This window comes from Diprion similis, chromosome 14, assembly GCF_021155765.1.
Source record: "Diprion similis isolate iyDipSimi1 chromosome 14, iyDipSimi1.1, whole genome shotgun sequence".
Taxonomy (NCBI): Eukaryota; Metazoa; Arthropoda; class Insecta; order Hymenoptera; family Diprionidae; genus Diprion; species Diprion similis.
The window spans coordinates 10,828,498-10,850,871 of NC_060118.1; the positions used below are offsets into that span (position 1 = coordinate 10,828,498).

At 42.0% G+C, this 22,374-nt stretch overlaps 3 protein-coding genes across 3 annotated transcripts; 2 read left to right on the top strand and 1 right to left on the bottom strand.

Annotated features, from left to right (window-relative positions):
* Positions 1-10,482: 10,482 nt before the first annotated feature.
* On the bottom strand, positions 10,483-18,717 carry LOC124414852 (tol-Pal system protein TolA-like). Its single transcript, XM_046895948.1, has 4 exons — positions 18,523-18,717; positions 18,026-18,188; positions 13,412-13,699; positions 10,483-11,585 (listed from the first exon to the last, which is right to left on the bottom strand). The coding sequence occupies exon 4, from the start codon at positions 11,559-11,561 to the stop codon at positions 10,680-10,682; it is 882 nt and encodes a 293-aa protein (XP_046751904.1). The 5' UTR covers positions 11,562-11,585; positions 13,412-13,699; positions 18,026-18,188; positions 18,523-18,717; the 3' UTR covers positions 10,483-10,679.
* On the top strand, positions 17,902-19,468 carry LOC124414482. Its single transcript, XM_046895429.1, has 4 exons — positions 17,902-17,952; positions 18,035-18,178; positions 18,534-18,737; positions 19,172-19,468. Exons 1-4 carry the CDS (start codon positions 17,902-17,904, stop codon positions 19,466-19,468), a joined length of 696 nt encoding a protein of 231 aa, XP_046751385.1.
* Positions 19,469-19,599: 131 nt separating this feature from the next.
* On the top strand, positions 19,600-21,322 carry LOC124414483 (protein GRIP-like). Its single transcript, XM_046895430.1, has 4 exons — positions 19,600-19,782; positions 19,861-19,913; positions 20,006-20,332; positions 21,050-21,322. The coding sequence occupies exons 1-4, from the start codon at positions 19,749-19,751 to the stop codon at positions 21,320-21,322; spliced, it is 687 nt and encodes a 228-aa protein (XP_046751386.1). The 5' UTR covers positions 19,600-19,748.
* The last annotated feature ends 1,052 nt before the right edge of the window (positions 21,323-22,374 follow it).

The window sequence follows — 22,374 nt, forward strand, 5'->3', positions numbered from 1 at the left end:
GGCCAAAAAAAATCCAAGGCTAACCCCTTTGCATTTTTGGCGAAAATTTCGACGACTTTGAAAAGTGCTGCAATTAATTTTTTAGGGTACTATTCCGACGTGATTTTGCGAGAGGAATCGATTAATCGCAGTCCCGATACGCTGCGAGCAACACCTGCAAAGTTACAGCCGAAAAACTGCAGATTTTCATCGTCATTTCTCTCCTGCTGGTCCTACGCTATTTTTCATGTGTTTTCTGAGTTCCTGGGCGTCGAATTAGTCTAAAAAGCGTCATACGGATCGATTCCCAGACAAAAGATTTTTCGGCCAAAAAAAATCCAAGGCTAACCCCTTTGCATTTTTGGCGAAAATTTCGACGACTTTGAAAAGTGCTGCAATTAATTCTTTAGGGTACTATTCCGACGTGATTTTGCGAGAGGAATCGATTAATCGCAGTCCCGATACGCTGCGAGCAACACCTGCAAAGTTACAGCCGAAAAACTGCAGATTTTCATCGTCATTTCTCTCCTGCTGGTCCTACGCTATTTTTCATGTGTTTTCTGAGTTCCTGGGCGTCGAATTAGTCTAAAAAGCGTCATACGGATCGATTCCCAGACAAAAGATTTTTCGGCCAAAAAAAATCCAAGGCTAACCCCTTTGCATTTTTGGCGAAAATTTCGACGACTTTGAAAAGTGCTGCAATCAATTCTTTAGGGTACTATTCCGACGTGATTTTGCGGGAGGAATCGATTAATCGCAGTCCCGATACGCTGCGAGCAACACCTGCAAAGTTACAGCCGAAAAACTGCAGATTTTCATCGTCATTTCTCTCCTGCTGGTCCTACGCTATTTTTCATGTGTTTTCTGAGTTCCTGGGCGTCGAATTAGTCTAAAAAGCGTCAGACGGATCGATTCCCAGACAAAAGATTTTTCGGCCAAAAAAAATCCAAGGCTAACCCCTTTGCATTTTTGGCGAAAATTTCGACGACTTTGAAAAGTGCTGCAATTAATTCTTTAGGGTACTATTCCGACGTGATTTTGCGAGAGGAATCGATTAATCGCAGTCCCGATACGCTGCGAGCAACACCTGCAAAGTTACAGCCGAAAAACTGCAGATTTTCATCGTCATTTCTCTCCTGCTGGTCCTACGCTATTTTTCATGTGTTTTCTGAGTTCCTGGGCGTCGAATTAGTCTAAAAAGCGTCATACGGATCGATTCCCAGACAAAAGATTTTTCGGCCAAAAAAAATCCAAGGCTAACCCCTTTGCATTTTTGGCGAAAATTTCGACGACTTTGAAAAGTGCTGCAATTAATTCTTTAGGGTACTATTCCGACGTGATTTTGCGAGAGGAATCGATTAATCGCAGTCCCGATACGCTGCGAGCAACACCTGCAAAGTTACAGCCGAAAAACTGCAGATTTTCATCGTCATTTCTCTCCTGCTGGTCCTACGCTATTTTTCATGTGTTTTCTGAGTTCCTGGGCGTCGAATTAGTCTAAAAAGCGTCATACGGATCGATTCCCAGACAAAAGATTTTTCGGCCAAAAAAAATCCAAGGCTAACCCCTTTGCATTTTTGGCGAAAATTTCGACGACTTTGAAAAGTGCTGCAATCAATTCTTTAGGGTACTATTCCGACGTGATTTTGCGGGAGGAATCGATTAATCGCAGTCCCGATACGCTGCGAGCAACACCTGCAAAGTTACAGCCGAAAAACTGCAGATTTTCATCGTCATTTCTCTCCTGCTGGTCCTACGCTATTTTTCATGTGTTTTCTGAGTTCCTGGGCGTCGAATTAGTCTAAAAAGCGTCATACGGATCGATTCCCAGACAAAAGATTTTTCGGCCAAAAAAAATCCAAGGCTAACCCCTTTGCATTTTTGGCGAAAATTTCGACGACTTTGAAAAGTGCTGCAATTAATTCTTTAGGGTACTATTCCGACGTGATTTTGCGAGAGGAATCGATTAATCGCAGTCCCGATACGCTGCGAGCAACACCTGCAAAGTTACAGCCGAAAAACTGCAGATTTTCATCGTCATTTCTCTGCTGCTGGTCCTACGCTATTTTTCATGTGTTTTCTGAGTTCCTGGGCGTCGAATTAGTCTAAAAAGCGTCATACGGATCGATTCCCAGCCAAAAGATTTTTCGGCCAAAAAAAATCCAAGGCTAACCCCTTTGCATTTTTGGCGAAAATTTCGACGACTTTGAAAAGTGCTGCAATTAATTTTTTAGGGTACTATTCCGACGTGATTTTGCGAGAGGAATCGATTAATCGCAGTCCCGATACGCTGCGAGCAACACCTGCAAAGTTACAGCCGAAAAACTGCAGATTTTCATCGTCATTTCTCTCCTGCTGGTCCTACGCTATTTTTCATGTGTTTTCTGAGTTCCTGGGCGTCGAATTAGTCTAAAAAGCGTCATACGGATCGATTCCCAGACAAAAGATTTTTCGGCCAAAAAAAATCCAAGGCTAACCCCTTTGCATTTTTGGCGAAAATTTCGACGACTTTGAAAAGTGCTGCAATTAATTCTTTAGGGTACTATTCCGACGTGATTTTGCGAGAGGAATCGATTAATCGCAGTCCCGATACGCTGCGAGCAACACCTGCAAAGTTACAGCCGAAAAACTGCAGATTTTCATCGTCATTTCTCTCCTGCTGGTCCTACGCTATTTTTCATGTGTTTTCTGAGTTCCTGGGCGTCGAATTAGTCTAAAAAGCGTCATACGGATCGATTCCCAGACAAAAGATTTTTCGGCCAAAAAAAATCCAAGGCTAACCCCTTTGCATTTTTGGCGAAAATTTCGACGACTTTGAAAAGTGCTGCAATTAATTCTTTAGGGTACTATTCCGACGTGATTTTGCGAGAGGAATCGATTAATCGCAGTCCCGATACGCTGCGAGCAACACCTGCAAAGTTACAGCCGAAAAACTGCAGATTTTCATCGTCATTTCTCTCCTGCTGGTCCTACGCTATTTTTCATGTGTTTTCTGAGTTCCTGGGCGTCGAATTAGTCTAAAAAGCGTCATACGGATCGATTCCCAGACAAAAGATTTTTCGGCCAAAAAAAATCCAAGGCTAACCCCTTTGCATTTTTGGCGAAAATTTCGACGACTTTGAAAAGTGCTGCAATTAATTCTTTAGGGTACTATTCCGACGTGATTTTGCGAGAGGAATCGATTAATCGCAGTCCCGATACGCTGCGAGCAACACCTGCAAAGTTACAGCCGAAAAACTGCAGATTTTCATCGTCATTTCTCTCCTGCTGGTCCTACGCTATTTTTCATGTGTTTTCTGAGTTCCTGGGCGTCGAATTAGTCTAAAAAGCGTCATACGGATCGATTCCCAGACAAAAGATTTTTCGGCCAAAAAAAATCCAAGGCTAACCCCTTTGCATTTTTGGCGAAAATTTCGACGACTTTGAAAAGTGCTGCAATTAATTCTTTAGGGTACTATTCCGACGTGATTTTGCGAGAGAAATCGATTAATCGCAGTCCCGATACGCTGCGAGCAACACCTGCAAAGTTACAGCCGAAAAACTGCAGATTTTCATCGTCATTTCTCTCCTGCTGGTCCTACGCTATTTTTCATGTGTTTTCTGAGTTCCTGGGCGTCGAATTAGTCTAAAAAGCGTCATACGGATCGATTCCCAGACAAAAGATTTTTCGGCCAAAAAAAATCCAAGGCTAACCCCTTTGCATTTTTGGCGAAAATTTCGACGACTTTGAAAAGTGCTGCAATTAATTCTTTAGGGTACTATTCCGACGTGATTTTGCGAGAGGAATCGATTAATCGCAGTCCCGATACGCTGCGAGCAACACCTGCAAAGTTACAGCCGAAAAACTGCAGATTTTCATCGTCATTTCTCTCCTGCTGGTCCTACGCTATTTTTCATGTGTTTTCTGAGTTCCTGGGCGTCGAATTAGTCTAAAAAGCGTCATACGGATCGATTCCCAGACAAAAGATTTTTCGGCCAAAAAAAATCCAAGGCTAACCCCTTTGCATTTTTGGCGAAAATTTCGACGACTTTGAAAAGTGCTGCAATTAATTCTTTAGGGTACTATTCCGACGTGATTTTGCGAGAGGAATCGATTAATCGCAGTCCCGATACGCTGCGAGCAACACCTGCAAAGTTACAGCCGAAAAACTGCAGATTTCCATCGTCATTTCTCTCCTGCTGGTTCTACGCTATTTTTCATGTGTTTTCTGAGTTCCTGGGCGTCGAATTAGTCTAAAAAGCGTCATACGGATCGATTCCCAGACAAAAGATTTTTCGGCCAAAAAAAATCCAAGGCTAACCCCTTTGCATTTTTGGCGAAAATTTCGACGACTTTGAAAAGTGCTGCAATTAATTCTTTAGGGTACTATTCCGACGTGATTTTGCGAGAGGAATCGATTAATCGCAGTCCCGATACGCTGCGAGCAACACCTGCAAAGTTACAGCCGAAAAACTGCAGATTTTCATCGTCATTTCTCTGCTGCTGGTCCTACGCTATTTTTCATGTGTTTTCTGAGTTCCTGGGCGTCGAATTAGTCTAAAAAGCGTCATACGGATCGATTCCCAGCCAAAAGATTTTTCGGCCAAAAAAAATCCAAGGCTAACCCCTTTGCATTTTTGGCGAAAATTTCGACGACTTTGAAAAGTGCTGCAATTAATTTTTTAGGGTACTATTCCGACGTGATTTTGCGAGAGGAATCGATTAATCGCAGTCCCGATACGCTGCGAGCAACACCTGCAAAGTTACAGCCGAAAAACTGCAGATTTTCATCGTCATTTCTCTCCTGCTGGTCCTACGCTATTTTTCATGTGTTTTCTGAGTTCCTGGGCGTCGAATTAGTCTAAAAAGCGTCATACGGATCGATTCCCAGACAAAAGATTTTTCGGCCAAAAAAAATCCAAGGCTAACCCCTTTGCATTTTTGGCGAAAATTTCGACGACTTTGAAAAGTTCTGCAATTAATTTTTTAGGGTACTATTCCGACGTGATTTTGCGAGAGGAATCGATTAATCGCAGTCCCGATACGCTGCGAGCAACACCTGCAAAGTTACAGCCGAAAAACTGCAGATTTTCATCGTCATTTCTCTCCTGCTGGTCCTACGCTATTTTTCATGTGTTTTCTGAGTTCCTGGGCGTCGAATTAGTCTAAAAAGCGTCATACGGATCGATTCCCAGACAAAAGATTTTTCGGCCAAAAAAAATCCAAGGCTAACCCCTTTGCATTTTTGGCGAAAATTTCGACGACTTTGAAAAGTGCTGCAATTAATTCTTTGGGGTACTATTCCGACGTGATTTTGCGAGAGGAATCGATTAATCGCAGTCCCGATACGCTGCGAGCAACACCTGCAAAGTTACAGCCGAAAAACTGCAGATTTTCATCGTCATTTCTCTCCTGCTGGTCCTACGCTATTTTTCATGTGTTTTCTGAGTTCCTGGGCGTCGAATTAGTCTAAAAAGCGTCAGACGGATCGATTCCCAGACAAAAGATTTTTCGGCCAAAAAAAATCCAAGGCTAACCCCTTTGCATTTTTGGCGAAAATTTCGACGACTTTGAAAAGTGCTGCAATTAATTCTTTAGGGTACTATTCCGACGTAATTTTGCGAGAGGAATCGATTAATCGCAGTCCCGATACGCTGCGAGCAACACCTGCAAAGTTACAGCCGAAAAACTGCAGATTTTCATCGTCATTTCTCTCCTGCTGGTCCTACGCTATTTTTCATGTGTTTTCTGAGTTCCTGGGCGTCGAATTAGTCTAAAAAGCGTCATACGGATCGATTCCCAGACAAAAGATTTTTCGGCCAAAAAAAATCCAAGGCTAACCCCTTTGCATTTTTGGCGAAAATTTCGACGACTTTGAAAAGTGCTGCAATTAATTCTTTAGGGTACTATTTCGACGTGATTTTGCGGGAGGAATCGATTAATCGCAGTCCCGATACGCTGCGAGCAACACCTGCAAAGTTACAGCCGAAAAACTGCAGATTTTCATCGTCATTTCTCTCCTGCTGGTCCTACGCTATTTTTCATGTGTTTTCTGAGTTCCTGGGTGTCGAATTAGTCTAAAAAGCGTCATACGGATCGATTCCCAGACAAAAGATTTTTCGGCCAAAAAAAATCCAAGGCTAACCCCTTTGCATTTTTGGCGAAAATTTCGACGACTTTGAAAAGTGCTGCAATTAATTCTTTAGGGTACTATTCCGACGTGATTTTGCGAGAGAAATCGATTAATCGCAGTCCCGATACGCTGCGAGCAACACCTGCAAAGTTACAGCCGAAAAACTGCAGATTTTCATCGTCATTTCTCTCCTGCTGGTCCTACGCTATTTTTCATGTGTTTTCTGAGTTCCTGGGCGTCGAATTAGTCGAAAAAGCGTCATACGGATCGATTCCCAGACAAAAGATTTTTCGGCCAAAAAAAATCCAAGGCTAACCCCTTTGCATTTTTGGCGAAAATTTCGACGACTTTGAAAAGTGCTGCAATTAATTCTTTAGGGTACTATTCCGACGTGATTTTGCGAGAGGAATCGATTAATCGCAGTCCCGATACGCTGCGAGCAACACCTGCAAAGTTACAGCCGAAAAACTGCAGATTTTCATCGTCATTTCTCTCCTGCTGGTCCTACGCTATTTTTCATGTGTTTTCTGAGTTCCTGGGCGTCGAATTAGTCTAAAAAGCGTCATACGGATCGATTCCCAGACAAAAGATTTTTCGGCCAAAAAAAATCCAAGGCTAACCCCTTTGCATTTTTGGCGAAAATTTCGACGACTTTGAAAAGTGCTGCAATTAATTCTTTAGGGTACTATTCCGACGTGATTTTGCGGGAGGAATCGATTAATCGCAGTCCCGATACGCTGCGAGCAACACCTGCAAAGTTACAGCCGAAAAACTGCAGATTTTCATCGTCATTTCTCTCCTGCTGGTCCTACGCTATTTTTCATGTGTTTTCTGAGTTCCTGGGCGTCGAATTAGTCTAAAAAGCGTCATACGGATCGATTCCCAGCCAAAAGATTTTTCGGCCAAAAAAAATCCAAGGCTAACCCCTTTGCATTTTTGGCGAAAATTTCGAGGAATTTGAAAAGTGCTGCAATTAATTCTTTAGGGTACTATTCCGACGTGATTTTGCGAGAGGAATCGATTAATCGCAGTCTCGATACGCTGCGAGCAACACCTGCGAAGTTACAGCCGAAAAACTGCAGATTTTCATCGTCATTTCTCTCCTGCTGGTCCTACGCTATTTTTCATGTGTTTTCTGAGTTCCTGGGCGTCGAATTAGTCTAAAAAGCGTCATACGGATCGATTCCCAGACAAAAGATTTTTCGGCCAAAAAAAATCCAAGGCTAACCCCTTTGCATTTTTGGCGAAAATTTCGACGACTTTGAAAAGTGCTGCAATTAATTCTTTAGGGTACTATTCCGACGTGATTTTGCGGGAGGAATCGATTAATCGCAGTCCCGATACGCTGCGAGCAACACCTGCAAAGTTACAGCCGAAAAACTGCAGATTTTCATCGTCATTTCTCTCCTGCTGGTCCTACGCTATTTTCCATGTGTTTTCTGAGTTCCTGGGCGTCGAATTAGTCTAAAAAGCGTCATACGGATCGATTCCCAGACAAAAGATTTTTCGGCCAAAAAAAATCCAAGGCTAACCCCTTTGCATTTTTGGCGAAAATTTCGACGACTCTGAAAAGTGCTGCAATTAATTCTTTAGGGTACTATTCCGACGTGATTTTGCGAGAGGAATCGATTAATCGCAGTCCCGATACGCTGCGAGCAACACCTGCAAAGTTACAGCCGAAAAACTGCAGATTTTCATCGTCATTTCTCTCCTGCTGGTCCTACGCTATTTTTCATGTGTTTTCTGAGTTCCTGGGCGTCGAATTAGTCTAAAAAGCGTCATACGGATCGATTCCCAGCCAAAAGATTTTTCGGCCAAAAAAAATCCAAGGCTAACCCCTTTGCATTTTTGGCGAAAATTTCGAGGAATTTGAAAAGTGCTGCAATTAATTCTTTAGGGTACTATTCCGACGTGATTTTGCGAGAGGAATCGATTAATCGCAGTCTCGATACGCTGCGAGCAACACCTGCGAAGTTACAGCCGAAAAACTGCAGATTTTCATCGTCATTTCTCTCCTGCTGGTCCTACGCTATTTTTCATGTGTTTTCTGAGTTCCTGGGCGTCGAATTAGTCTAAAAAGCGTCATACGGATCGATTCCCAGACAAAAGATTTTTCGGCCAAAAAAAATCCAAGGCTAACCCCTTTGCATTTTTGGCGAAAATTTCGACGACTTTGAAAAGTGCTGCAATTAATTCTTTAGGGTACTATTCCGACGTGATTTTGCGAGAGAAATCGATTAATCGCAGTCTCGATACGCTGCGAGCAACACCTGCAAAGTTACAGCCGAAAAACTGCAGATTTTCATCGTCATTTCTCTCCTGCTGGTCCTACGCTATTTTTCATGTGTTTTCTGAGTTCCTGGGCGTCGAATTAGTCTAAAAAGCGTCATACGGATCGATTCCCAGACAAAAGATTTTTCGGCCAAAAAAAATCCAAGGCTAACCCCTTTGCATTTTTGGCGAAAATTTCGACGACTTTGAAAAGTGCTGCAATTAATTCTTTAGGGTACTATTCCGACGTGATTTTGCGAGAGGAATCGATTAATCGCAGTCCCGATACGCTGCGAGCAACACCTGCAAAGTTACAGCCGAAAAACTGCAGATTTTCATCGTCATTTCTCTCCTGCTGGTCCTACGCTATTTTTCATGTGTTTTCTGAGTTCCTGGGCGTCGAATTAGTCCAAAAAGCGTCATACGGATCGATTCCCAGACAAAAGATTTTTCGGCCAAAAAAAATCCAAGGCTAACCCCTTTGCATTTTTGGCGAAAATTTCGACGACTTTGAAAAGTGCTGCAATTAATTCTTTAGGGTACTATTCCGACGTGATTTTGCGGGAGGAATCGATTAATCGCAGTCCCGATACGCTGCGAGCAACACCTGCGAAGTTACAGCCGAAAAACTGCAGATTTTCATCGTCATTTCTCTCCTGCTGGTCCTACGCTATTTTTCATGTGTTTTCTGAGTTTCTGGGCGTCGAATTAGTCTAAAAAGCGTTATACGGATCGATTCACAGACAAACGATTTTTCCGTCAACAAAAATCCAACGCCCACACTATCGCATTTATGGTGAAAAATCCGACTACTCCTCTACATAATGGGAACATACGATTCAGGAATGATTCCGACGAGAGTTCACGAGAAAAATTCATCGAACGCAGTCTGAATACGCTGCCAGCAAGCGATGAAGATTTACGATCGAAAAACGAGGTCACCCCAACGTCTCATTTCAGCCTGCTGTCGCTTGCTGTTCTTCATGTTCGTCTCGCATTCTCGAGGGTGCGTTCAGCGTTTAGAACATGCGCAATAATCATGCCTCACCTCATGAAGATTGCTCGCAAGGTTACATTTGGACTATGTCAAGTTTGCGACCGGTGTTTGGCAAGGTAGGGAAGAAAAGTCACATATTCCTAGTTCCATGGCTTAGTTTATTCAATATGTCCTAATTCTACTACAGGTGTTCAAGTGTCAGTGTGTAGTAATTCAACAAGATGACACATAAAATTATACGTTGATACAAATGGACATTAATAGAAAAGTTTGATCATTGGACAAGAAATATGATCGTTATATCGTAAAACAGAAATGCAATATACACTATCCTAATTATCATATGAGTAAGAACAATTTTACACTACATGAGTTTTATCATACTCTATACATAAACTTGAAGTTCCAGTTAGCGTATAAATGCAATGTATGTCAAATTGTTATTATGCACCTAACTCTCATTGAAAAATACGAATTTCTTCTTATTAGACTTGTGAAAGCCGACAGAGTTTTGCATCTTTCTTACACAATACACTTTTTTGTATCGGTCAATAATAGTGCTTATCGAATTAGAACCTTTGGTCTATGACGTTCTCACTGTTGTACCGCTAGACTATGCACATTAATAAATATAACTATATATGTATACATTATAGTTATTCCATTATTGTCATCAATATCCATACTCTATCCAAATTTTTGTGCAATTAATTAACCTGGATTGATTCGTGAAAAGCAACAGATTATTGACAAACCAACCAGCAGCTCACCTTTAAACCAATGTTATCTATCGTGAATTTGATGATTGGAATCCGTTATATAATGTAACGAATTATTAAAATATCGTATTAACAGCTACCTGTGTTTTGGCCACAGAATTTCATAAAGTACATATCATTCATTCAAACACGATGAATTCAATGTTCTAGCAAAGGTGCCTATTGTTGGCTGCTTTAGGTTCCCTAATCCATATAAATCTTAACGTATAATTAGTTATAATCGGTAACCGAGAAGTATAAGGAAGGAAAAATATAATCGTTCAACATACATGGCAACAATTTTTATTATTATTATACCCATCGTAATTCAAACCACTGCAAGAGGGGGTTGGGGGAGAAAGAAAAAAAAATTTTCAAAAAAAAAAAAACACCGAAAAATTAAAACGACGTGGTCGGTATGACAACATCATCATCAGTATAAAAAACCGGGGTAACAAATGACGCCCAACTCGATGAGAAGTGACAAGCCATAAGTGGCCAGATCGTGGTTGGTACGGTGATAAAGATGGTAAGCGTTGACGATCAAGGGCCTGACAACGCCTAGTACCGGTATCCCTTGTACTCTAGCGAGTCCCCCAACTGCGGGGCCTGATGAAGACTGGCGGGATGATGTCCAGCCGCAGCGCTGGCCGCGCTTGCAGCGTGTGCCGCAGCCGCGGCCGCGTTGTTCTGCGCGGTCTGAGCCGCCGCTGCAGCCTTGTTCGCCGCGGATTGCGTAGCGTCGAAATCCACCCTGGAAGCGTGGAGCTGTTCGTCAATGGTCTCGGCGCGCGCCTTGGCCTGACCTACCATGGCGGTCTGGGCCGCAAGCTCGGCCGCAGCTTCGGCCGCAGCTTGGGCCGCGTGGTCGGCTGTGGCCTGGGCGGCGTTCAGAGCAGCTGTGATCACTTGGACCTGGTGCATCGCCTGCTGGGCGGTGTTCTGGGCAGCGGTGGCGGCGCGCTGGGCCTGCTGGAGCTGCATTTTCTCACCCTCAACGGCGACGTGAGCGTCCCTTGACTGCTGTTCCAGACCCAGGAGGATTATCTGCTTTCCAGCGAGTGCGGCCGCCGCTGTGGCCGCTGATTGGGCCGCAGCTTGGGCCAGTGTGTTCTTCGCCACGTAGGCTGCTTGGCCGGCTGCGCTGTGCTGGTTTGCTACCTGGTTGTGTGCCTGGTCCGCCGCCCCCTGAGCTATGCTCACCAAACCACCCCCTGAGCTATAGCCCACGTGGCCGTGGCCGTGCCCGTGTCCATGGCCGTGGCCGTGGCCGTGGCTGGCCGCCACTGCGGCGTCTGCGTAGTGTGAGGCTGATGGCTCACTTCCGTAGTCGTATTCGTAGGCCTCTGCCTCGAGCTGCTCCGCCTCCAACTGCTGCTGCCGTTTGCTCGGGCCGCTCAGGGCCATGCCGATCACGCACGCGATCACCAGGAAGACCTTCATCTCGAGGGATATCGGACTGCTAAGCTGTGGGCAGAATGGACTTCGCTTAGTTAGATGCAGGGAATCCTGAACGAGAGGAACGATGGGAACTGAAATTTATCATCTTGGCCCTGCATTACCGACTGAGTTTCTACAAAGTACGTTCCGAAGTCAATTTACGACTAGGTAAATCGTTTTTATGCACCAGTGGGATCTGCTTCATGCATCGCGATCAATGACGGTCGATCGATCCATCTCGCCGGATATTGTAATTGCACGAAACGCGAATTGCTTGTGTTGAAATCGAAAGAAAGGCATTTCGTAAAAGAAACTTTCCCGCCCGTGAGATCGGTACGACAAAACTATGCAAGCGGGGGACTCGATCGCCATGGTAGATTGACCCTCGGGAAATCGGTTTGTTGTATAAGCGTGGATAATCGGGACAAAACGCACGGAGAGCTACATCGCTACGTTTTTATTCAACGTTTGGCAATGCGAATCGGTACTACCGCGGGAATCTTGTTACTTGATTCAAGCTGCTTTATCACTCTGCATCGAATTCGAGACGGAGAAAGAAAACTAGAAATCGTTAACTGTAGAACGAATACCATTATCCCATTCGAAAGCTTTGCAAATTAAAAAAGGAAAACACTGTTATTTAGATTTTAACATCTTATAAAATTCAATCTTACATCTATGGAGAAAAAAACTGTAAGAGTTTTATTTCAAAGGGTTAAAAATATGCAACAATTTGACACTTGAAATGAAGAAAATCGATTGAAACTTGAGAACATCTTCTGATAAATTTTTTACTCGTCAAAGATGATTCCAAAATTTGTAAAAAAATTTTAAGAATGTAAAAAAAAAAAAAAAATTCAAACAATATGCAGTAAATTTGGCGATGAATTGAATTGAAAAGCGTCGCAATTACGTGTCGACACGGCTTACGCCAGTCGATTACTCAACGATTTCTTTTCAAACTTCTTGTCCCGAACCGTCCCAAAGCAATTTCTCTCGTTTTGTCGCGTTGCACGATTAGCCAGGCAGCGTTTGGAGTGCGAGCAAAAAAATTGACCCGGTAATCGGGGATTGTTCTAAGTATAGTTGTAGCTTTGATTGATCGTTAGAACATTCTGCCTGAGATTCTAAGTGAGAGATAAGTAAAATCTGCCGTTTACAGTAGCAGAATTAGAGAAAAGAATGAAGAGGAAGTCGTCGAGCGAATAATGGAATCGATGAATGAATAGATACCGGAAAAACCATTAGAAGTCCGACCACATCGAGTCACCGATCACCGGATCATAGTCTCAGCGTGGACTTTCACCTTCGTTTCTGCGCGCGTATTATTTTTACCTCCGTAGAATGTCGCGCTCTATATAATTGGTAAAAATTTGGTAACAACGCGCCTTAGTTTGTTGAAACTTAACATTCATTCTACCCGGTCGCGCTCCATAAGCCACGTAAAAAATATCATTGGCCAATCCCCTCGAGTGCACGCGCCGCGAATGGTGAGCGGACTGCATGAGTAAGCCCGAGAACGCGCAGGTGGAAAGATAACGTATGCATGTCCGTTTACCTACGCCTGCCTTGCAACATTTATTTTATTCCTATAACGAACCGCCCATAGACCACCTTTCGAATGCACTTTGAAAAACTGGCCTCGCCTGCATTCCCGCAATACCTTGAGTTGACGTTTAAGCGATTAACGTCTTGTCCCCTTTTCAAACCGGACGCTGTGCTACCCTCGGGAAAAGATAACTCGATGTGTGGTTTAAAATTGGGAAAATTACGGTTTTTGAAGCGAAACTTTGGACCAGTGAACTGGTGAACGTGGAATGGAGAATGGTACTCAAAACCGAAGATATACTTACGGTTAACCACACTTGTTGCTAGCTTGGTAAATGGAGCTGTCTATGCTCCGGAAGAGGGCTGAGAACTGATGCTTGTGCACTCGGCAATCGGACCTCTTATACCTCTTGACTTGGTCAGTGCTGCCTGGTCCATGCTATACAGACGTCTTGTGTTCCCCCTTCAATGTCGGGGAGGGAGGTGGAGACCACGAGGAAGGGAGGTCAGCTTGTGATCCAAGATTAATCGACTTTTCGTCGATCTTGGACCGTGTCGTTACTTCCATCTTACGAAACCAGGGCTCGTGTTCCCTGGGAAGATCCAAATTATGTTACAAACTTGACTATTTATTTACCCCCAAGTTCGAAATAAGTCTTTTCATTATTCACGAGAAAAATCTTAGAAACTTGCACAGTGTTCGCAGTGGCGAAAGACGTCAACGGCTTGACTAAGTTTCGTCATTTTTACTGACCTATCCGATCGTAGTTTGTGAATGCCGATCATTCCGCGAGTAAATTGTAACAAAGTACTTTTTTTTTTTGACTGAGATGGAACGATTGATCTTGTGAAAAAATGAAACATGAATTCGGTTTCAAATTGGTTGAACCAAGTATCCGATACACCGATATCGATTGACCGCGAAAAGAATGCAATCGACTGGCGATTAGACGGTATTTTTTTTCAACGAGCATTCAATCGAAAACGAGATCATTGAAGGTAAAAAGAATTTGTAAAGAATGGACGAAAAATATCGCCAGACTCTGTCCGTCTGACAGATATCTCATAACGGCGCATTCCTTCGAGGAGCTTGAGAAATAATTCGTCGATGAAAATGAAACAATTACACCGTGGCTAGGTATAATATTATACGTGTTCAAGTGGCTGGAGAGGCAAGGTTAGGTAATCTGATTGAAAAATTGTGCAACAGTTGACAAATATTATCAACGTTTGCATAATGTAAGGATATGCTTGTATGTGTCCGAGCTTGTGCCTATTAGAAATAAAAGTTCTATTGTGTTTAGTGTAAAAATGCACCGTCATGCCTGAATCGAGCCTAAAGAATCGAGTCGTAAATATTCGACCGACAAGATCTCGATTTTTGAGTAAAATAGATTTGCAGATTTGCGTTTATTTTAGACGCGGAAGTGCACGGATCCCAGAATCGTTTTATAACGTTAATAAACGTGTGGGCGGAGGTTAAAAAGTTTCAGAGAAAATGTCTCTGATCTCAGATCTCTGCAAGAATGAGAACCGAGTACGTGATGGATTTTTGTCGAAAATTAGGAATCTAACGGGCGGAGAAAACGGGGGTTAAAAACGCTCCGCCATTCTAGTATCGAAGACGTGTGCGGTGGAAAAATTGGCACAGATCGATCGAGCCGAACGATAATTTCTGACAGATCGAGATTGATCGAGAATCGCGATTTTTAGTGATTAGAAGATTAGAGAGCATTGAGTACTATTGGGCGATTGGAACAGCGGCAAAAAGTGGCGAGAAATCGGTACTTTTTTTTACTGTTTTTTACACGGTACAAAATAGAGCAGAAGATCACCCAGCCGAAGACGATGTGTTTTTTTTTGGCCAATAGCCGACGCTGGATCTTGGGAAATAAAACTTCGATCAAACGGTTGAAATAACGATTCCGACAGCGAAGATATTTCGTCTATCTACGATTCGAAATCGAATTTAACTGGGTGGAAAAACCTTGAGCGCAAAAAACCTCCCCCCCCCCCCTTCCCTCTCGCGAACGTTCCATATCGTGGTGCGATATAAAATCAACAGTAAAATATCTCGCATCCGGGATTATGCAGCTGCTGTTCTAACAAGGGACAGATCTCGCACAGATAGATCTTAAGCAGAGAACTTTCTTCGACGATCGGTGTTGCCTGCACTTTTGACGGGTCGCCAAAAAGGTCTCCGGGGTTTCGCGACTTTTCTTATACGGTTCAACGAATTCTCCCCCCCCCCCCCGGATTCTTTTCTTCCGCCCTCAATGATCTCATTTCGAACCGTGACTCGATTCTGTACGACGCGATTATCTCCTACGATTGTTTTACATTTGCAAACAAATAAAAAAAACAGAGAAGAAAAGAAAAGAAATCTAACGAAATGGGTCTGCGCCAATTCTTAGTTCACGTAGCTTACCGAAAAAATTGTTAATTAATTGGTTGGTATGATATTTATTTTATTTTTACATTACATGCTTGTCTTTTGTTGGTTCTAGTATTTTTCCTGACACTCACGATTTTCGAATTTTGAGATTAAGATTCTGATTGCAGGTGAAAATGAAAATTCTTAATTGTGTGTGTGTGTGTTTCTTTTTTTTTGTCTTTTTGTTTAATCAATTGAGTATCTGGAACGCAGATTGTCTGTGGAAATGTGGCTCTGTTGCTATTACACGATATCTTACGTACGCACAACTGATCGGCCTAATTGCCGAATCGAATAGACCGGTTAGAATCGATTATTCAAGGAAAGCAGTAATGGCGCAAATTTGACTTGTGATTACTGTATTACGGCATTGTTGTAAACTATTTAAACAGATCTGGTTTTGTTTGTTTACTCAACGTTTTTAGTTTCTCGATAATTTGTTTAAAGGATCGGTAACCGTGCACATACAGGAAAAAATAAATATCAACAGGTGTTACTGCTCGTTTTTAAAAATAGCAGAAAATTACTTGCAGAAGATTTTCCGCAAACCTTGGATCTACATTATTGGAAAAATTTTTGTCGTTCTGAGTTCCTATTTCTTGTTTTCATTGAAATTGCAACGAATAAAGAATAATTTATGTTTAAAAACAAAATGTATGATGTAAATCGACAGTAAACGTAATCGAATTTTATCTTTGTCTCAGCGTGGAATGTAATACCTGGAGAGTTTATTTGTTCTCGCAAGGACTAATTACAAATTAGTATTTAAGGAAGCTGGTAGGGGGAAGTCGAGAAACGTTAGAGGAAGAAAAGTATCCCAAGCAGAAGAAACCGCCGAGGAGAATAAATAGTTTTAGTTTAAAAGGTAGAAAAAGTATTGAAAAAATCGTTGGAAAAAAAGTGTTTACTCGCGTAATGCTGCAGGCAACTAGTTGTTCGATTTCTGTGGAACGTTACGTGAACTTTCGTCTCGCTTTTTATTCCTTAAACACTCTGGAAGTGTGACTTCTCTTCGGTGATTCAGATATCTGGACTAATTCAAACGCCTTTGACCACATCCAGCTAATTAAACATTATCCCGATCCTTCCACCCACGAATCGTTTTTATTATATCATGTATAGTTATAGAGCGTACAGTTTCACGTAATATTTTCGTTATACACGTCAACAATCGGAGAATGGTACCGCGGTCTGACTGTTATTAAAAATAATCGAAAACTCGACCTGTGCACAGGCAACTTTCTGTGAAAATAATTCATCGCTGTAATCAACTGCGGTTTAAAATATCTGCTAACCATTTCTTGAATTCATTTTTACTTTCAATCGTTGGATTCTTCGTCTCTTTCACTTCACTGTATCAACGTAACCTGAACAAAACATTTTCGCGGATTTTGTATACTGATGTAAGAAAATCCTGTACCTTAGTTTTTTTATTTTCTCTCTTCGTTTTTCTATTCTGAACGTTTTTATCTTGTACGTAAATTTTTTATCAAGATTGACGCAGACGGTGCAAAGGTCACGACTGTTGTCTATCATTTCATCGGACTCGTAATTGGTGAAAGAGAATCTGTCAATCCTGTTTTCTACCTTTCTCATTTCCGTGCTAAACACAAAGAAAGGATTTTTTGAATTGACCTAATAATTCGGAAGAGATATTGTTTTAACCAAAGAAATATCGATCGAATAAGTATAAAAGTAGTCAAAATAAAAATTAGAGTTATTAGATGATACCAGATTCAATTAAAAATAAACAAAATATTTATTCTGCCGTATTTTCTCATTCAATTTTGTAAATGCAACAATTTTTCTTTTTTTTTTTTTTTCTCTGTACACACTCGCTTCCGTGTTACCAAATAATTGAGGATCCATGCTGATTTACTCTAGAATGACGAGTCCTGTTTTAATTACCTAACTCGAAATCGATTAAATCGATAAATTACACGGGTCGGTATATATTTCGTCTTGGCATCTCTTTACAAATTCAAAGTAGGTACAGTCCTTTTGATCAGAGAAGCGTGAATCGATGCATTAATCGATTAATCGAAGCGTGCGACCTGCCAGATAGAGAATTCGTTCCGTTGTTTCGACGATCAACGAACGCGTGGCTTATAATATTATAATCGTTTTTAAGTATTTCTTTTTTGGTTAGACCTTATTAATTATCGTGTTTAACTTTTAAACGACGAGTCAAAAACTGACGAGAATCATGCATTGCGAAGAGGTGTTATGCACACGAAAACCAAGATGAGAAGCACACTCTGCATTTTTTATATAGGTAGGTTCGAACTGGAAATTTATTGAAAAATATTTTCATTCGTCATTCAATTCAATATTCATGAATTATTATTAGTCGTCCTGGGAATGGGGCAAATCGATTGCAGATGGATACACAGACCTTCGTCGAACGAAAAGGTACTTTTAAGATACTGCTTCCAAAAATTGTTTAGTCATTTTTATTACTTCGAAATTGATGGAGGATTCTTACCTTTTCTAGAGTTCCATAAATTCCGAAGCTGGTTCCATCGACGCGCACAAAAAACAGAGTGAAAAGGCATCCAGCATCGCCCAGAAGGCTGCCCAGGAAGCAAAAGCTGCTTCCGACGCCCAAAACATCGCTGGGCAACAGGCTGCACATCAGGTGGGTGAAGCTACGGGACAAAAGGGGGTTGTTAGTCATTTTCAAAAAAGGTTTGTTATATAACTCGAAATAGGAGTTGTCACTCAACTCCAAAAGGGGGTTGTTTTTGAACCTAAAAATTGTAGTATTACTCAATTTCAAAAAGGGGTTGCTATCTAACTCCAAAAAGGAACTGTTATTCAACTTCAAAAATGGAAAAAACGGAACGTGAACATGGCTGTGTTACCAACCTTCGAAACAGGATTTTTACCGAGATCGAAAAAAGAGTATTTATTCAACTCCAATAAGGAGTCAATATTGTTCAACTTGAAGAAATCAAAACTTGACATTTCCGTGTATGTTACATAACGTTAAGGTGAAGGTCCAGCTCGCCGAGAAAGCGGTTCAGGCAGCTAAGGCGGCGGAAGCAGCCCTCTCGGGAAAAGAGGCGATAGTAGACCAGCTTAAGGGTGAGGTGAAGGAGGCAGAGTCGGTGGTGCAAGAGGAGGGCGTGTCATTGCAGCAGGCTCAGTCCAACGTCAAATCGGCGATGGACGCGGCTCAGCAGTCGCGGATTCAGGTACGAAGACGGTCTTCAAACAGAGACGAGAACCAATTCTTAAGGGGGTGAATAATAAAATAAAAGGGTCACACTGCGTCGAACCTTCAAAGACTTGAAAATCTATTTCTCATAACTTCGATGTGCGGAAAAGTAAAGAAATGTTGAAACTTGAAGCAAACTCGCCACAAAAATTAAACAGAAACGAACGCCATGTTGTTTGTAAATTCAACAGTGAAAATATATGACCGTCAGAATTCTGAGGGTTCAATATTTTCGCTGTCTAGGCTTCGACGTTTCGGTATTTTGACTTTTCTGTCATTTCGAATCTCAAAGTTTAAAAAATTTCGTAAAATTTCGACGTCGTGAACGGCCTTCTGTTCCTCGATATTCCTACATTCTCACCCTCTCAATCCTTGTGAATATTCGGTGAAACAGTTCGTCCTGTTCTCCAGCTGAAGACGCTCACATCCGCCGTCCGAACCGCAAATGCCAACCTCGGAAATGCTGAAGCTGCGGCTCAAGGAGCTCAGCAAGCTTACAGCGAGAAGCAGCAACTCCTCGACGCCGCCAAGCGGCGAGTCGACGAACTATCGAAGCAGCTTCAAGCCGCGAAAATCGATCTCGCCAACACCAAGCAGGCCGCGTTGAAGGCCAGCGCTGCTGCAAACGCTGCTAAAGCGAACGCCAACCGGAACAGAAGACGCGTCGCGAATTGGAGATCGTGGAGAACGAGAAGAAGATACGACTGATTTAACGATCGATGAAAATATTGTTGTTTTCTTGACGCCATTAAACTTGATTCGCATATATCCTTCCCGTATTTTCATTGTCGAAGTCGACGACTTCAATTTCCAGACTGGCTTTTGTCCTTGGCTGTCAATGTGCGGCAAATTATCGCATGTCTGCAGAGATATCGTCTATGTGTTTATTGGTGATCAGTTTTTTAGAGAAAATACGCCATTACATTTTTTATTAACTTACCGGGAATTATGAAGAGACCGAAACGTCGGGTTCATCAGCTTTTCTAACATGAAGATACTGCCGATGGTGTTGATATGGATGCGTGAGTTTGCACAACCCTCGACCTCACCCTTAACCTAATCAATCTCAATCCTACGTTTTATATCCTTCCCCTTCACAGTCGTCTTCGGTCATTCCGAAGGGAGAAGATGGCGGCGGTTGAAACGTACGGAGGTGAGTAGTTTTCCATTTTTGATTGAGTCGTTGGAGGTTATGAGAAATGAAGAACCCCTCGACCGATTCGTTTTTTCATCACTTGCCCTCAGCAATTTGGAGTTGACGCTGCAAGGAAGACGAACAAGGTGACGAACATCGCTCAGAAGGCTGCACAAGAAGCGAAGGCAGCTTCCGACGCTCAGAACATAGCCGGAGCACAAGCTGCTCATCAAGTCAAATCTCAGCTCGCTGAAAAGGCCGTAGAAGCTGCTAAGGCTGCCGAAGCTGCATTGGCTGGTAAAGAAGCGATCGTCGATCAGCTCCAGGAGGAATTTAAGGAGGCCGAAGCCGTCGTTCAGGAGGAAAGTTCGTCCCTCGAACATACTCAGTCCAATGTTAATTCCGCTCTCAGAGCTGCTCAGGAAGTTCAACAAGAAGTAAGCGTCGAAATTTAAGAATCATGGATGTTGAAGATATTCTTGATTCGTTTTATTACGAGATAATCGCACCTTTAGTCTACGTCAATGTGTAAAATAATTATTTATAGAGATGACGAAAATACGGAAGAAGAGGAACCGGTTCCAGTGGCTTCGTAAAAAATAGTTTTCTCAATCAATGAAACTCATTACAGGGATAAAATGAACGGAATTTTTTTCACAATTTTCAAGTGATTTGAAATGAAAGATTGATATTTTTTTATTTTTTCAAAGATCTTCGTGAGTTATAGATGTACTGAAATTGATACAAAGCGTCGATGTTCGACCAATCAATAGCAAGCTCTTTTAAAATATCCATTTGTAACTATCCTAGCTTCTTTCTTATGGAGGAATTCAACTTTTGATCGTTTGATTATAGACTAAATTTCTACAATAATACTTGTAACCTCTGTTATTTGGATAGTATTTCTTTTCAAGGATTTATAATATCTCTTTACGATTTGAAACTAGTCCATCGTTAATTCCAGTTACTTCTCATCCATTCAATTTTACTACGCATTTACTGTACAAAAAAAAACATGTCAAATTCGTTGTGTCTACATAAATTACAATGTATTTTTCTCAAATTTACGATAAAATATTTTAGAAAATATACAGAAATTTATATCATTGTAATCCGCGATAATAATCACATCGATTTTGTTTTTTTTTTCTCAGTTAAAAACGTTGCGACAGGCGGTTCAAACGGCGAATGCAAATTTGGGAAACGCGGAGGCGGCAGCTCAGGGTGCGCAGCAGGAATTAAGTGAAAAGCAGCAGCTGGTAGAGGCGGCTAGACACAGAGTGGATGAGCTAGGAAAGCAGCTGCAGTCGGCGAAGGTGGATTTGACTAACACGAAGCAAGCTGCTTATAGAGCCAGCGCAGCCGCCCATTCGGCGAAGCTTAATGCGAACAGGAACAAACGAGGACAGGTTGGGATTCTGGGGTGAAAGCGAAATTTTCCTCGTCCTCATCCATTTTTTCCGTTTTCTAATTATCATTGCACGGTCAATTGTGTACCGGCAGTTGGTTTTTCGTAACTGATGAAGTCCTGCTTTACTCACCGCTGCGGATGCGATTTATCCAGACGCCTTTCACTCCTTTGGTATCGCAGAGAATATCTGTAACACAGCTATGTGAGAAAATAATAATCATAATAATAATAAAGAAATAACCAAAGTGTGTGAATAAATTTTTGAGAAACGATGAAAAATCAAATTTTCATTCAATTTTTTTACCTGTTCAGGTATTGTCTTCGTCAAAAAACGTTGTTGTTGCAGACAAATTTCTGAAGAAATTAAAGTATCTTTTTGATTACATTTATCGAGATTAAATTATTTCTTAAAAGAATTTTTTGGAAAACTTTCATTAGGAACGTTTTCTCTACCTTTTCAAACGCGACTGAACTTTCCAATCGACCTTTGGAAAATTCTTCAAGAATTTTAAACGATGGAATTAATAACACTAATTTTCTGAATTTCACCGTATAAGACCGCATAAATGCGGTGCGCATTACGGTTGCAAAAGGTAATTCCTTACCATTAAGCGGCACGCATACATGCATAAACTCGACATAACAATCGGCGAGAATAACCGGGACAATTTTGTCCAAAGAATTATTGCTATCCAACTAACTGGCCGAGTGTCCTTTCACCTGAATGCTCGTGAGTGAACTTCGATATGCGGACATTGACCAGTCAAGCCAAAGGTCAGGGGGTTCGGGCTCTTTGCCCGGAATCATTTTATCAATGCCGGAAGTTTTTATTTTTTCTTTTTGTAATTTTTTTTTACCCATTTCGATGCTCTCGGACAATAAGAAGTCAGCCATTTGTATAGGCGTTCGCGAAATCCGGTGTAAAACGCAACTGCTTGTCGGTTTTCGCAACAATATCGCACGGCCACATCATTGTCTTCGAAACCGGTAATATTGCAGCTCCGGTCGCAGGCTCTACTCGTTGGCCAATAATCCTGCGAAAAAGGACCGACGGAAAAAGGAAAAAGA